General features: G+C 41.3%; 1 protein-coding gene and 1 non-coding gene across 2 annotated transcripts in view; both read left to right on the top strand.

Annotated features, from left to right (window-relative positions):
* Positions 1-5,429: 5,429 nt before the first annotated feature.
* Positions 5,430-16,960, top strand: part of Rbm5 (RNA binding motif protein 5) — a 32,573-nt gene continuing 21,042 nt past the window's right edge. Inside the window, exons 1-6 of the mRNA XM_036192231.1 lie at positions 5,430-5,547; positions 6,779-6,845; positions 8,768-8,933; positions 10,227-10,382; positions 14,543-14,612; positions 15,089-15,162. Coding sequence (XP_036048124.1) covers positions 6,829-6,845; positions 8,768-8,933; positions 10,227-10,382; positions 14,543-14,612; positions 15,089-15,162 — 483 coding nt within the window. The 5' untranslated portion in view covers positions 5,430-5,547; positions 6,779-6,828. The remainder of the gene's footprint in view (positions 5,548-6,778; positions 6,846-8,767; positions 8,934-10,226; positions 10,383-14,542; positions 14,613-15,088; positions 15,163-16,960) is intronic.
* LOC118588190 lies at positions 8,319-8,425 on the top strand. The gene has a single exon (XR_004945579.1). It is a non-coding gene; the product is annotated as a U6 spliceosomal RNA (small nuclear RNA).

Here is a 16,960-nt window from a genome sequence, read left to right as displayed (position 1 = left end):
TAGCTAGACTCATTTTTTAGCTCAGGGTAGCCTCACATTCAAGATCCTGCTGTCTAAGCCTCCAGAGTGCTGGAACCTCAGATCAGGAATACCTCTTTTGGCAACTTACAAACTCTAGAGTTACAATCTCTAGTTAGTGTTATTTTGTTACTGACACATACTTTTATAGTAACTACTTTTTCACATACTATGTTTCTAAATAAAAACCTGAGTCTCAAGTTAGTGCAGGGTCTTACTATCTAGGCTAGGCTGGCCTTGAACTCTAGATCCCTCTATCTCAGCCTTTTAACTGCTAGAATTACAGTTATTTCCACCCCACCCAGCTCTCTCTACTTATTATCTATTTTATGTGTATGTAAAGACAGGTGTTAAGAGAAAGAAAGGTGCTGGGCAGTGGTGGCACACACTTTTAAAGTAAAAATTAGCTTCTTTTTGGGGTGCAATAATATCCAGTTATGGTAGGGTTTTTTGTTGTTGTTTTTTGCTTGCTTTTTGTTTTTTTGAGACAGGGTCTCACATTGTAGCCTTGGCTGACCTGGAACTTTTCTTATACACCAGGCTGACTTCAGACTCAGATCTGCCTGCTCTGTCTCCCAAGTGCTAGAATTAAAGGTATGCAATATCACACCTGGCCTAGCTTAACCTTTGCTTGTCATTATTTGTAATATATTTCTCTGATCATATTTGATAAAGTAGTTGAATTGAAACAATCTTTCCAAAGAGAAGGAAAAACCACCTTGAATACTGATAAAAGTAGGAGTGGATGTAAAAAGTGATGTCCTATAGAAAGTTTCCCAAGGCCTTTTATCAGTGTCAAAGCTAGGATATTGGATAATTGTTACAACCATGGAAAATACTTGCTAGGTTATTCTGTCATTTTCTCTCTCTTAGCTCATCAAAACCTACCTCTGGTCAATTAATGTAGTTTTTGAGGTTTGTTTTTGGTTTGTTTGGGGTTTTTAGGTTTTTTGCTTTGTTTTTTGGTATATGCAAGAGTTTTGTTTGGTTGGTTGGGTTTTGGTTTTGGTTTTGTTTTAGCTGAGGATTGAACCCAGAGCTTGCTAGGCAAGCACTCTACCACTGAGCTAAATCCCCAACCCTATGCAAGAGTTTTTACAGAAATCTGTGGGGTTTTTTTATTGTTTGCTGTTTTTTTAAGACAGGATTTTACTATGTAGCCCTAACTGTGGGGACTTGCTGTGTAGATCAGGCTCGCTTCAAACTTACAGAGATCCTCCTGTCTCTATCTCCTGAGTGCTGGGATTAAAGGCCTGTGCCATCATACCCAGCCCTAAAGATTCATCTCTATGTTTATACGTAAGTGCCTGCATGTATGTATATATATCATACCTAGTGTCCAAGGAGGCCAAAAGAAAGTGTTACAGGTGGTTATGAGTTACCATTTGCGTGTATAAACTAAAAGCAAATGCTCTTAACCACTGAACTATCTTCAGAATCATGGTTATACCAGTATAAATCCCATCACTCCATCAGGCAGAGAAGGGAGGAGCTGCAGGAGTCCAAGGTTGTCCTTAGCTAACCTGGGTGGGATACATTAAGACCCTGTCTCAAAGCAAAAACTTTGTCACTTCATTTTCTAGAGCATTAGTTCCAATACTGGGACAAAAGTCTTGTTTTTATTTTTTTGCCAGATAATGGGGAAGTTGTTTTTGGTTTTGTTTTCTAGCAGACTCGTGAAAATCATTTCGCAGGGCTCAGAGGCTTTTTTGAAAGTTTTACTCTGTAATTCAGTCTGGCCTCAAACTCTCCATCATCCTCTTATTTCTGCCTCTCTGGGAACTGAGATTACAGGCAATCTCATTCCCTGGCAACTTTTATTTTTTTGAACTTTAATTTTGTGTGTATTTGGGGAGAAGAGCTGAGGACAACTTGTAGTAATCCATTCTCTTTCTGAGACCATTTAGGTCTTGAGGTTAAAATTTTACTTTATCTACGGGCAGTGGTGGCACACACCTTGAGGCAGAGGCAGACGGATTTCTGTGAGTTTGAGGCAGCTTGGTCTACAGAATGAGTTACAGGACAGCCAGAGCTATTACACAAAGAAATCTTGTCTTGAAAAAACAAAAACAAACAAAAAATTCACATTATTGAAGGTACAGGTTGTTAGTGGCACACACCTTTAGTCCCAGCAGTCCAGAGTTCCAGGCCAGCCTGGCCTACAATAAGTTCCAGAACAGCCAGAGCTAGACAGAGAAACCCTGTCTCAAACAAACAACAAACCCTCAGACACACCTTTAATCCCAGCACTTAGGACAGCTTAGTGACAAGTGCACTTTAACCAATGAACCATCACTAGTCCAAGTTTTTATTTTTGTTTCTGATTAGTCATATTTACTATTTTTATTTGTCTGTGGGGGGGCGCATTTAGAGGCCAGAAGAGGGTGTGGGATATTCCGGAGCTGGTATTACAGGCTGGCTTATGAGCTGCCTGACCTGAGTGCTGGAAACTAAATTTGGATCCTCTCATAGAGCAGCAAGCACTTTTTTTTTTGACTTTTTGAGACAGGGTTTCTCTGTGTAGTTTTGGTGCCTGTCCTGGATCTCACTCTGTAGACCAGGCTGGCCTCGAACTCGCAGAGATCCGCCAGGCTATCTCCGGATTGCTGAGATTAAAGGCGTGCTACATCTATGCTGGCCTGAGCCGCAAGCACTCTCAACTGCTGATGCATCTCTCAAGCTTCCTGATCCAACTTTGAAATTTTTTTAAATGAAAAAACAAAGGACTATATTTTATTAAAACTGTGTTCAACAAAACATTTTATTTGTCTTTGGTACTTAAGCTACTAGATAGCTTGGAGGATACAGTTCAACTCCACAACTCCACAGGACAATGAAACCAAACAGACCTGGGAGGGTGGGATTTATCTCTGGTTGGAATGCAGGGGTGGGTGGGTAGAGGAGTTTTTAGTTTAAAAGTGAGTTGGCAGTCAGGCCTGGTGGCTCACACCTTTAATGCTAGCAAGTTCTCAGGAAGCAGAGGCCAGTGGATCTGATAGGTCCAGAGCTACATAATAAGACTCTTGTCTCAAAAAACAAACCAAAGGGAGTTGGGGATTTAGCTCAGTGGTAGAGTGCTTGCCTAGCAAGCACAAGGCCCTGGGTTTGGTCCTCAGCCCCGGCAAAAATAAATAAATAAAAATAAAAAAATAAAAAAATTAAAGCCTGTGATACATTAAAAAAAAAAAAAAAAGAATGGGGGGGGGATTGGGATTTAGCTCAGTGGTAGAATGCTTGCCTAGCAAGTGCAAGGCCCTGAGTTCAATCCTCAGCTCCAAAAAAAAAAAAAAAAAAAAAAACTTAACTTTCATGGGTCCAGCCCAGCCCAGTAAACACTTTGAGGATGCTCTAAGAATAATTTACTGAGGGAGGCCTCAGTGGTTAAAAGCACTTGCTGGCCGGGTGGTGGTGGCGAAGGCGAACACCTTTAATCCCAGTTCGAGGGCAGCCTAGTCTACAGATCGAGATCCAGGAAAGGTGCAAAAGCTACACAGAGAAACCCTGTCTCGAGAAACAAAAAAACAAAAAGCACTTGCTGTTCTTCCAGAGGACCCAGGACAAGATTCCAGCATCCATTTCAGGAAGCTCATAACTGCCTATAACTCGAGATCCAGTGGATCACATTTGGTTTCTGACCTCCTTGAGCATGAGGCACAAAAATGGTACATGGAGAGGGCTGGAGAGATGGCTCAAAACTTAAAAGCACTGGCAGCTCTTCAAGAGGTTCTGAGTTCAATTCCCCACAATCATATGGTGGTTAACAACCATCTAATAATGAAATCTGGTGCCATTTTCTGGGCAGAAGACTGTATACTAATAAATCTCTAGAAGAGCATCCAGTTCTCTCTATCAGTATGCCATCTTTCCAGCCCCCACACCTCAAAAATAAAATGTCTTAAAAACAAAACTTGTTGACGAGACCAGGCTTGATGGTGCAAGCATGTAGTCCTAGCACTTGGGAAGTACAAGCAAGAGGATTAGAGAGCTCAAGGTCATCCTTAGTTACATAGTGAGTTCAAGACTGGGCAACATAAGGCCCTGTCTCTAAATAAATATTAAAGTACCAGGTATCTGCTTGCCTATGCCTCAGAGTACTAGGACTAAAAGGCAGGTGTTAGGCAGATAGATCACTGGTAGTGGCCAATAAACCCAGTGGGTGACATCTTGCATCATTCATAGTAGGAATTGCAATGATTGGATCTATGTTTAAACTCATAAATTTTTGTTGGTTGGTTGGTTTTATTTTTCCCCATAGGGTTTCTCTGTGTAACAGTCCTGACAGTCCTAGAACCTTTTTTGTAAACCAGGCTGGCCTGCAACTCACAGACACGGGCCTCTGCCTCCCAAGTGCTAGGATCAAAAGTGTGCACCACCACATCCAGCTTTAACTCAAGCTTGATTGAGCATGGTTGTGGATGTAGCTCAATGCTAGCACTTAAGCATTCAAAAGGCCCTGGGTTTGGCAGGCAGTGGCAGTAGTAGCTCATGCTTTTAATCCCAGCACTCGGGAGGTAGAGGCAGGCAGATCTCTTGAGTTTGAGGACAACCTGGTTTACAGAGTGAGTTCCAGGACAGCCAGGACTACACAGAGAAACCCTGTCTTGTCTCAAAAAACAAAAAGTCCCTGGGTTCAAGTTTTAACACAACAACAAATATACAGACTCACATACATATGCTTTTTCTTTCTCTCTCTCTCTCTCCTCTCTTTCTCTTTCTTTTCTTTTCTCTCTCTCTCTCTCTCTCTCTCTCTCTCTCTCTCTCTCTCTCTTTTTTTTTTTTTTTTGAGACAGAGTTTCTCTTTGTAGCCCTCCCTAGCTTTCCTGGAACTCCCTCTGTAGACCAGGCTGACCTTGAACCCAGGGATCTGCTAGCCTATGCCTCAGAGTACTAGGACTAAAAGGCATGTGCCATCACACCCAATTTGCGATCTTGTTTTAGAGAATGGAATGATACTATCAAGATTTGCTTACAAGAATTTCCCCGGTTTCCATAAAACTCAAGTTCCCTGTGTGGAAAAAAAAAAAAAAAAAAAGTCAGTTTAACACCATCTCACAGGTTTTACAAAGTTAAAAGGATGTTTGTGAAGATTCCTCCCCGGACCCCACCCGCGTCCCCGCACAAAAATCTAACCTAGCCTCCAGGACAGTAATCAGTAGCATTCCATCTCTAGAAGCGGTATTATATGTTTTACAATGTGTGGGGTGCTTGTAGAGTTCACATCCGGGTCCTCAGAGGCTGAATGGCAGCTTTGTCTGGGGGAAGATGAAATACGCGAAATAATTAACACAGGGTCGAGTGACAGGCTGCCTGGGAGACCACACTTCCCGGCAGCCCTCGCGCAGACAGGCGCCTTCGCTGATTGGATGCCTCTGAAGAGGCGGGTGGGTGGGGTGGGGTGGGGCCAGGCGCGAGGTACTGTGGGTAGGAGAAGACCGTCGGTGGAGACGCCATTTTGTGGAGCGGCCGAACCTTGTAGGAGGTTCTGGGACGTAGAGCCGCTACTGCTTCTGCTTCGTTCCCTCTTGGGGGGTGAGTGCGGCGGCCGTCCATTACGTCCCAGTGATTTTGGCGTTGGTGCTGTCCCTTGAGTCTCCCTGTCAGGCGTCAGAGGTGACCGCTCAACCGCGGCTTTGAAGGGACTAAACTAAGCAAGCTTTTGAGGGACGCTCCCCTCCTCACCTCTGGCTCTACCAGCCTTCTTAGATCGCCCCTCACTCTGTTCTCGGCTCGCCTCTTTCGAGTTGCTTGTTTCTTCCGGGACGTTGTCCCGAATCCCCTGTTCAGCGGAGTGGTGGGACGCCTGCAACTGAACCTCACTCTCGGAAAGGTGGTTTGGTGTTGGTGATCTGAGGACTGGGAACCCCTCAGAGGCGGGGAGGGACGTTGGTAAGGTGGGAAAGACTCTGAGTGCCGGGTTCAGTAGCTTAGGCCTTAGCGCCGCCATCTCGGCCACGACACCCCACCGGAGGTGGGTGCGGGCACCTCCCGAGAAACAAGGGACAGCCGTGGCCATTCGACCCCGGAACTGGAATCCCTCGGAAAAGCTCTCGTTTATTAAGTCAACGAATATTCGTTGAGCGCCTGCTTTAGACCAGATGCTAGAAATAGCTGTAACTAGCTAGTGGGACATCACAGGTATCGAAGAGTGCACCTGTGTGGTATTTTGTTACGGTTCTTGGGCAGGGGACAGGCTGTTGGTCACTCGGTGGCCCGGGTCGATCAGGACGTAGGCGTTATTGATACACAACTATTGAGCCGAGTCAAGGTCTTCTTGCCTTACTGAAATAGATCACGCGTTACGTTATACATGTACATTTCATTCAAATCAGTATTCCACCTTCTAAGGCTTTAAAGTTAATTGGCAGAAAATTTTGAATCTAGTGTTTTTCGATTATAGTGTTGATTTTATATTAATGAAGACACTTGGATGAATGTTTTAACCATCAGCCTTCTCATAAAGTTGCTTTGATAATGAAAACAAGGAGCTTTTTGCTTTGTAATAGTAGTAGGAGTATCCACCCTGTCTTCTGCCTTCACCTTTCTTGAGTTTCTTATTTAATGTGTTCGTCTTAGTATGTTAAAGTATCCTTTATTTTCCTGTTTCTTAACAAAGCATGATTTAATGTTGACAGTTAGCCCTCCTCTTCCCCCACCTTAGCCAAGTTAAGGATTGGTGGAATCCTAGCCACAGTTGTATCCCTGTTTGTAGGGCACTTGAATTAAGTGATCTCTGAAATTTGCAACAATCTTTTTCTCCTAGGGAAAAAAATTAAACCTTTTTGAGCCTCGAGCTAGATCTTCAGTGAGACAATGGGTTCAGACAAAAGGTGAGTTTTAATACATTCCATGCCTTTGATCTCAGCATTTTAGTGGGGACTGAACTATTTGTTTAGATATCCTTGTGTGATGGTGGCTCACACCTTTATTCCCAGCAGAGGCAGACTGAGTAACCAAGGACTACATAAAGAAAGCCTGCTTCAAAAAACAAAACAAAACAAAAAACCCCGTAATATATAATAATAACCCTGCCTCCAAAAAAAAAAAAAAAAACCCAATAGAAACAAGTTGTTTATTTACCAAACAATTGTTTGTTTGTTTTGTTTTGTTTTTCGAGACAGGGTTTCCCTGTGTAGTTTTGGTGCCTGTCTTGGTTCTGGCTCTGTAGACCAGGCTGGCCTCGAACTCACAGAGATCCACCTGGCTCTGCCTCCCGGGTGCTGGGATTAAAGGTGTGCGCCACTACCGCCCGGCTACGGCTACGTGTTTTTCTTGTACACAGCCAGGAAAGCTTCTTGGAGAAAGTTCTCTTAAGTGAAATCTGAAGGCTAAGTAAGAATTAGGCTAAGGAAAGCAGTATGGAGTAGGCTATGGGAAGTTCCAACCGAGGACTGGAGCTATTCAAAGCCTGCTTGACAAGCAGTGAGTGAAAGCCAGACCTTGCTATTCCCTAATGACACAATGCAAGACTTAGAGCATTGAGCAGCCTGGATCATGTGTTCTATCAAGAGAGGAAAAAGCTAGAGGATTAAGATGAGAGCATTTTAGGGCTGGGATATAGCTCATAGCATATAAAGCTCTGGGATCCATCCCTAGTAGGACCAAGTACATTAAACAAAGATGAAAACTTTTCACTACCTCAGCAGCTGTGGACACACCATCTCAAATCAGTTGATTTAACATAGCCTTTACTTCTCAATAAGATGAAAAATTGACATCCTAGAGAGACTTATCTATGACAGCAGTCTATTCTAATATGTGTAATTAAAATGTTTACCCTTTTACTGGGCAGTAATCCCAGTAGAGACAGGTGGATCTCTGAGTTCGAAGCCATCGTGGTCTGTAGAGCTAGTTCCAGGACAGCCAAAGCTACACAGAGCCCTGTCTCGGGGAGGGGGAGGTTACCCGTTTTGTTGCCAGTAGTAAAAGTTACAGGAAATAAAAGTTTTCTGAAGCTGTTAGTTTGATGTATTCATCCCCTTATGTGTACAAATGAACTACTTGGTTAAAGGCTTGAGGGTGGGGGTTGGAGGGAAGACTTAGGGCATTGGTCCATTTCTGGTATGTATAGTACCCTTGAGAGTACATGAGTTAAGATATATTTGATATCGAGGAGTGGTGGAGATCACTTTTAATTTCAGCAGAGGCAGATAGATCTCTAGGTTCGAGGCTAGCCTGGTCTACAGAGTAAGTTCCAGGCATGGCTACACTGAGAAACCCTGTCTTAAAAACAAAAAAAAAAGGAAAGGAAAAAGCACAAGAATAAATTTTGAATATGTTCCCTTCTCAAAAATTCTGATTTAGTTCTTGCTTCGGCAGCACATATACTAAAATTGGAACTATATAGAGTAGATTAGCATGGCCCCTGCGCAAGGATGACACGCAAATTCGTGAAGCGTTTCATATTTTAAAAAAAATTCTGATTTAGTGTCAGTTATATATAGGGATATAGATGTTTTATCTCTTTTTTTCTTTTTTGAGATTGTTTCACCATGTAGACCTGGCTGGTCTGGAATTCAAGAGATCCTCCTGCCTCTGCCTCTGCCCCTTATGATTAAGGGCATGTGCTCCCTGACCTGCCTGTGTATGTTTTCTCAGAAGTTATCTTTGTAAACTGGAGATTGGTGGTACATTTTAAGGGATACATTAAACTATTTGGATGTACCTTATAAACTAATATGTGGGACAATTCATTTTCTGAATGTACAAAATGATATACTTAAGATTAAATGAACATTATTTTTCTTTGCAGAGTGAGTAGAACAGAACGTAGTGGAAGATATGGTTCTATTATAGACAGAGATGACCGTGATGAACGTGAATCTAGAAGCAGGAGGAGGGACTCAGATTATAAAAGATCAAGTGATGATCGGAGAGGTGATAGATATGATGACTATCGAGACTATGATAGTCCAGAGGTGAGTAATAGCAATTGCTCATTAAAATTAGGATTAAAATTATATGGTCAGTCATCTTGTATAGGTAGTATGGCAACTAGAATATTGTACCTATTACTCTGAAGCATATTCAGTTTGACTGTAACTTCCAAAGACAAAGTAGGTCCTTTTGTTTTTGAGACAGGGTTTCTCTGTGTAGCTTTGGAGCCTTTCCTGGAACTCAGTCTGTAGCCCAGACTGGCCTTGAACTCACAGAGATCCACCTGCCTCTGCATCTCAAGTGCTGGAATTAAAGGCTTGCGCCACCACTGCCCAGCAGCCTTACTTTAATAGTATTAATATTAATAGCCAAAGTTTGTGTTAGGTTCGCCATGGACTCCTTTTGAGAACTTGAACTTTGTGAACTTCTGTGCATCCCAATAACAACCTTATAAGATAGGTGTTGTGTAGGGGGATAAGGGGGGGAATTATGGTCGGAATATAAAATAAATGAAAAATTTTAATTTAAAAAAAAAGGTAGTGTTGTTACCCTCCACCCCCAGACATGGTCTTACTATGTATCTCAGCTATCCTGTAACACTTTGTAGACCCTGCTAGCCTGAAACTCACAGAGATCTCCTGTCTCTGCCTTCCATGTGCTGAGATTAAAGGCATGGGCCATTCTGCCCTATGATGTGTTGTTCACATTTTAAAGATATGGAAGGTGGGCGAGTAATGTAGCTCAGGGATAGAACATTTGCTTAGCATGTACAAGACCATGGATTTGGTTCCCCATATTAGTTTTTTGTTTTGTTTTGTCTTGTTTTTAAGATACAAAATTCTAACAATACACTATCCTATGCCTCAGAATATTTAAGTTGTAATTTGAGTCACCTTAAATACTTTTCTTTTATATTACATATTTGTTCATATCTATGTTTGGAAATAATTATACTGCCTATATAACTTACATGCCTTTCCCACTTTTTCTACATATATGATAATTTTTATACTATCACAAGACGTCTTAGGTGTTAGTGTATTTTATAGTGAATTATTAAATCATTCTTCTCAATTAAGTGAATGTCATTTTAAGAAATACTGCATTGAGAGCTAGAAAGATGGCTCAGCAGTTAAAGCATTTGCTATTCTTGCAGAGGACCCAGGCTTGGTTTCTAACACCCACAGGGTGGCTTACAACTGCCTTTAGCTCCAATTCCAAGGTTTCTGGCACCATCTTCTGGACTCTGGGTACCAGGTGTGCACATGGTACACATAGAGTATAGATCCAAGTATAGGGTGAGTTTAATTATAATTTTATTTTCTTTGGACCAGAGAGAACGTGAAAGAAGGAACAGTGACCGATCTGAAGATGGCTACCATTCAGATGGTGACTATGGAGAGCATGATTATAGACATGACATCAGTGATGAAAGAGAAAGCAAGACCATCATGCTACGAGGCCTTCCTATCACCATCACAGAGAGCGATGTAAGAGAAACAATACTTCTAACATGTCAGTAGGCATGACAAACTACTCATTGTCTCCTGGTGCTGTCTTAGGCTCTTATGTCACTTAGTGAAATACATTTCTTTCTTTGGTGATAGACCAAAGTAAAGTACTGTTTATGTCTAATCTTTGAAGTGCAATGTAGAATTTTCTAAGGTTTCCGAGTATAATCCTTGTTTGTTCATTAGCTCTTAGAAGGTAAAGCTAATTTATGCTTTCAAAATTTCAAAGCTTGCTTGGGCAATGGTGGTATTAATCCCAGCATTCAGAAGGTAGAGTCAGGCGGATCCATGACTTCAAGGCCAGCCTGGTGTACAGAGAGAGTTCCAGAACAGCCAGGGCTATGCAGATAAACTCTGTTCCAAAAAACAACAAAATTTCAAAGCTGGGCGTGACAACTCACCTGTAATCTCAGCACGTAAGAGGTAGAAGCCAGAGGGTCTCCCTGAGATGCCATTGTGATCGATATAGTGAGTTCTGGGCCAGCCAGGAGGACAGAGTCATATACTGCCTCAACAAAAAAATTTACTTTTGTTTTTAGCATTGCTCTTTCCTAGCTCAGAAGGTCACTTCAACCCTCGAGTGCCTCCTCCCCTTAACAAACTACATTTATTTAAGAGGCTGAAAAGATGGTTCAGCAATTAAGAGCACTGACTGCTCTCCCAGAGTACCTGGGTTCAATTACCAGCATCCTTATGATGGCTCACAGTTTTATGTAACTCCAGTTCCAGGATATCTGATGCCTTCTTCTGACCTCCAAGGGAATGAATGAGGCACTAATATGGAACATAGAGATACATGCAGGCAAAATACCTATGTGCATAAAATTTTAATTTTTTTTTTTTAAAGAAAAAGTTAATTTTTAGTGCCCAGCCTAATGCTATGTATGTACCTGTAATCTAAGCACTCAGGAGGCTGAGGCAGAAAGATCAGTAATTCAGGCCAGCCTGAGATAAATAATAAGATCCTTAAAGAACCCAAGGATTGGGTTCTAGCACCACCAAAAAAGAAAACCAAAAAATTAACATTATTAATAATCTGGCTGTATTTTATTTTGAACAGAATTACATTTTCCATTTGAAATCTCCGAGAAGCTTGTGTTCCTTGGCTTACTTGGCTTTGTTTGTTTGTTTGGTTGGTTGGTTGGTTGGTTGGTTTTTTGAGACAGCCCTGGCTGTCCTGGAACTCACTCTGGCTGGCCTCATTCACTAAGATCACTGGCCTCTGCCTACCGAGTGCTGGGATTAGAATTGTGCACCACCACCGCCCGGCCTAATATAGTAGATTTTTAAACTGGAAGTAGCCATTGTAGTAAATGTAAGATAGGTTGTTGAAGTTAATAATGAGTTGTTATTTCATTATTTATGATCCTCTACACGTATGTATTGTGTTAGATGTCACCATGGTGCAAAGCCACTACCATCCCTTGAATGAACATGAATGCGGGCTGGAGAGATGGCTCGGGTTAAGAGCGCCCACTGGCTACTCCTCCAGAGGTCAATTCCCAGCAACCACATGGTGGCTCTTATCCATCTACAATGAGATCCAGTTCCCTCTTCCAGCGTGTAGGCAGAAAACTGTAAACATAATCATAAATCTTTAAAGGGGGGGGGAGGGCGGTGATTGCGCACGCAGGCAGATCTCTGTGAGTTTGAGGCCAGCATGGTCTACAAAGTTAGTACAAAGTTAGTTCCAGGAAAGGCGCAAAGCTACACAGAGAAACCCTGTCTCGAAAAACCAAAAAAGAAAAGAAGAACATGAATGCATAGCCAAGACAGCATATGATGGTTGTAGTTGGCTAGATATAGCTAGATACAATAGCATATGCCTATAATCAATCTCAGCTGCTAATGAGGCTGAGGCAGGAAGGTTGCTTGAACTGAGATCAAAGCCATTCTGGGCTATATAGCAAGACCTTTATTTGTTTGTTTGTTTATGTTTTTTAAAAGATTTATTTATTTATTATACATACAGTGTTCTGCCTACACGCATGCTTGCAGGCCAGAAGAGGGTACAAGATCTCATTACGGATGGTTGTGAGCCACTATATGGTTGCTGGGAATTGAACTCAGGACCTCTGGAAGGGTAGCCAATGCTCTTAACTGCTGAGCCATCTCTCCAGCCCTGTTTGTTTATGGTTTTTTGTGGAATTTTTTGTTTAAAAGAGGGTGGCTGGTCTCTGTAATCTTGACTGTCCTGGAGCTCACTATGTAGGCCATGTGGACCTTGAACTTAGAGTTCCTCCTTCCAGTATCTACCTCCCAAATGCTGGAGTTAAAGGTGTGTACCACACAAAACCAGGTTCAATTCCCAACATCTATGTAGCAGCTCACAACTGCCTGTAACTCCAGCAGATTTGACACCCTCACACAGACGTACATGCAGACAAAACCCCAATGCACAAAAAAATGAAAATGAATAAATCATTAAAAAATAAATAGAGAAAGAAAGAAAACCTAGCCAACTATACAAGAAAGGCTGGGGAGATGGCTCTGTAGCTTGAGTGCTTGGTCTGCAAGCACTAGGCCCTGAGTTCAGGTCCCCAGCACCCACATAATAGGTGCTGACTGCATGTTAGGTCATCCCCAACACTGAAGTGTAGAGACAAGTGGATCCCAACAGTTCATTAGCCAGTTTGCCAGCTAGTCTAGCTAAAAAGGCAAGTTTCTGATTTAGTGAGAGACCCTGTCCCAAGAAGGTGAACAGTGATAGAAGACATGTGATGTTCTGGTTTGATCTCCACATGTGCACACTTACACTCGTGTATATGATGTAAACACACACACACACACACACACACACACAAAGTTTGCTAGGGTCGTTGAAGCTATAAGTAAGGAGTGTAAGAAATCCTCCAGAATGATTCGGGAAAGCTTATTGATTAAATTTGTTGTATGGCCTTGGAAATCCACAGAAGTAGATAACATAAAGGAAACCATCCTGCAGCTTACTTTTGAAGGCTGTCATGTTAATAAGGAGACAGGATTATGATTCTGCATGTTTTAATCTTTAGAGAAACTAGTAAAACTTCCATAAGAAGTTTGATTTTCAAAGTAGGATTTCTGGGCTAGGAATGTAGCTAAGTTTTTAAGAGTGCTTACCTGGCATATATGAAGATCAGAGTTCTGTCTCAGCATTTGGAAGATAGGGGCTGAAGAATCAAGTTAAGGTCAGCATTGACTGCATGTGATGCTGTCTCAAATGAAGTAGAGTTTATTATTTGGGGGAACACAAATATGTGAAGGTCAGAAGACAGCTTGCAGGGATCAGTTTTCTATGTGAGTCTTGGATCAACCTTCCACTGTGTGAGTCTTGGATCAACCTTTGCCCATAATTTTTTTCTTTTTTTGATAAATGATAGAGAAAAACCTCAGTAGCCTTTGTTTATTAACAAGCTAATATCAACTATGCCAAACGTATAACCAAGTGTGGGCTAGAAAGAGAATCTGAGCCAGGTGGCACTTGTGCACACCTTTAATCCCACCACTGAGAGGCAGAGGCAGGCAGATCTCTGTGAGTTTGAGGCCAGCCTGGGCTACAGAGCGAGATCCAGGACAGCCAGAGCTGTTACACAGAGAAACCCTTTTCTCGGGGGTAAAAAAAAAATGTGAATCTGTATATTCCTTTATTGACTAACTCAATAGGCCAGGAAAGGATTGAATTGGTGGAAGTATTAGGGGTGTTAGAGTAGGCTTGGAACACAGTGTTTCTGTGTCTGTCTTGTCTCTACCCCACCAATGTCCCTCTTCTTTTTTGTACACTTTAAGGTAGGATACAATCTACTGAATGAAATAAAACATTGTGCGTCCCCCCTCCTTTTTGTTTCAAGGTCGTTCTATGTAGCCTAGGCTTGCTTATTCACCCTGTTTTGTTTGTTGGTTTAGGTGAGGTCTCTCTATTATGCAGCTATCTCTGCCCCCCTATGTGCCTCAATAACAGATAATTGCACTGAAGGGAAGTATCTCTGCAGCATTTAACAAGGTTATGATGTTTATTTTCATGAAAACAGTCTTTGACTTTTAAGATAAATGTGTTTTGTTGGTGTAAGTGAAAAGCTTGACTAATTAAACAGTTGATAAAATCCCAGTCCTTAAACTTTCTTTATGGCTGTAGCTTAAACTGATTGTAAAACCTTGTACAGATTCGAGAAATGATGGAGTCCTTTGAAGGCCCTCAGCCTGCAGATGTGAGGTTGATGAAGAGGAAAACAGGTGAGAGCTTGCTTAGTTCCTGCCTGTTACATACAGTTCTCTTCCCCACCCCACCTCAGTCCCTAAAGAACCTCCTGATAAACCCCAGTCTTCAAACACATGAATTCAGAATGAAAGGTTTGCCATGGCTAAGGAATATGACTTTGAAAATGATGCTAGCATCCGAGGAACTTTTTTAAAACTTTGCTTTTAGGGGTTTTCTTTTCCTTCGGTAAGTAGTGATTTATAAACTCCTTGTTTGACTGTTCGTAGTCGGTTGCATGTAAGTGTGGAATCAAATCAAGTGGCATTTAATTCAGGCGGCTGTTCCTTGCCATGGCAAAGTATCAAGAAGATCCCCAAGTCAAGTCACATTTGTAAAGCTGCTTCCCAATTGGCTTTGTCACGCAGTATTGAAGCAGTGGGAGAGAGATTCACCTGTTATAAAGGAACTGACTAACACGAGTATCCCGTCTATATCTGAATGCTGTCTCTAGGTGTAAGCCGTGGTTTCGCCTTCGTGGAGTTTTATCACTTGCAAGATGCTACCAGCTGGATGGAAGCCAATCAGGTTGCTTCACTCACCAAGTCTAGATATTCATGAAAATGGAACAAGTCTGTACAATTTAAAAAAAAAAAAGGTTGAAGGAGTGGTTTGTTCCAAAGGAGTGACTTTAATATTTTTTAACAACAACAACAACAAAAAGCTTTGTGTATATTAAAATTGACATTACTAGAGTAAATATAGTACCAAGAACACTGTTGCAGAATTTGTTCTGCCATTAAATGTGGCTACCTAAAAGAACTTTATCTACTGAAAATCTGTGTGGTAGTCAATAAAATACCTGATGCTCCTCCCCCTTTTCCTGCCTGATTATATTCCTGTTCATTGTATCCACTGAGAGAATTCAAACTATCAAACTCTCCATTTAACAGTGAACAGAATGTAATAGAAATCTGTAGCAGGCACTTTTACAAATAACTCCTTGTTTTTGCTTGGAAATCATATGCCAACTAGAGTTGTAATTTCTCAGATGGATCTTCCAAGACTGTTAAGGTCTAATAAGATTGGCATGGACTCAGTGTCCTGCTGCTGTCTAATCTAGACATGGTGGCATTAAGATTCTAATCTTCCTGAGAATGCCTCTTATAATCTGTTCAAAATAAACCATTTATTGTAGCCTTAACTGAAGTGTTCTAAACTTAAATATTCTATAGTATGTCAAGATAATGTTCAATGTTTGTCATAAAAAAGAAATTTTTTTGCAAGATCCCCAAAGCACAATATATTGATTACCTTTAAGCAAGTGCACACTAGATAGTTGCTTGACTTATTTGAGTCACACAAGAATAAGAGTTGTGTTAAATGATTGGTTAATATAACCATTTATAGCAAGACTTACTTTAAGGTAAGGGTATTGCTTTGACTAATTTGTTTTAAAGACACTCGGTTTCTTGTCAGACTTGATACCATAAGACTATAATCTTAATGCACTATCTCAAAAAAGTATAATAAAAATATACTTTTAGTTTCTTAACCCAGAAATTACAACCTGTCAAGTATGGTGACTCACTCTTGTAATCTCAGATTCAGTCGAGTGAGGTAGGATGGTAGTCATGAGTTCAAGGCCAGCCTGGGCTACAGAGTGAGACTCTTTAAAATAAAAATAAAAAAAATCAAGCCAGGCAGTGTTGGCGCATACCTTTAATCCCAGCAGAGGCAAGTGGATCTCTGTTAAGTTCCAGGCCAGCCTGGTCTACCGAATGAGTTCCAGAACACTGAGTGCTACCTAGTGAGACCCTGTCTGGGGGAAAAAAAGCAAAAGAAACAAATAAGTAAAGTAACATTACAATCATGTCTTTTAAAGTAGAACTTTATGCATTTCTTACCATGAATACCATCCTAGTAAATCTAGAATGTGTACTATAAACTTCCGTGTAAGCCCACTCTCTTGACAGCCTCTTTCGATACAGTAGGTGTGTCAGAATGAATAAGAAATTAAAACCTATAAGACATTTGAAAGTCTTTGCAATTTTAATGTATACAAAGCTTTGTTAATATGTAATATTTTCTTATAATTCAAATTCACTCCAGAAATAAAAGGCCAGTAGGATTAGGAACCCAGTGGTAGACTGAAATCTCTCCCAACATACATCCCTCGTAGTGGGATATGTTTACATCTTATATTTGCTTCTGTACATCTTAGTGCATAGATGGCCTTTCAACTCTTTCCATCTTGGCCAGACATGCAATTTTGCCTTTAGATGCTACAGAGACAAAATTCATAGCATGATTTGTGAGAGCCAAATTGCCCACAAGTATTTATTTGTAAAGGGGTTAGACTCCTTTTAAAAATCTGAGCTGGGTA

The sequence above is a fragment of the Onychomys torridus genome, chromosome 7, assembly GCF_903995425.1.
Source record: "Onychomys torridus chromosome 7, mOncTor1.1, whole genome shotgun sequence".
In the NCBI taxonomy this organism is placed as follows: Eukaryota; Metazoa; Chordata; class Mammalia; order Rodentia; family Cricetidae; genus Onychomys; species Onychomys torridus.
The sequence above is the reverse complement of the archived record's forward strand: the minus strand, read 5'-3'. Positions and strand labels throughout refer to the sequence as shown.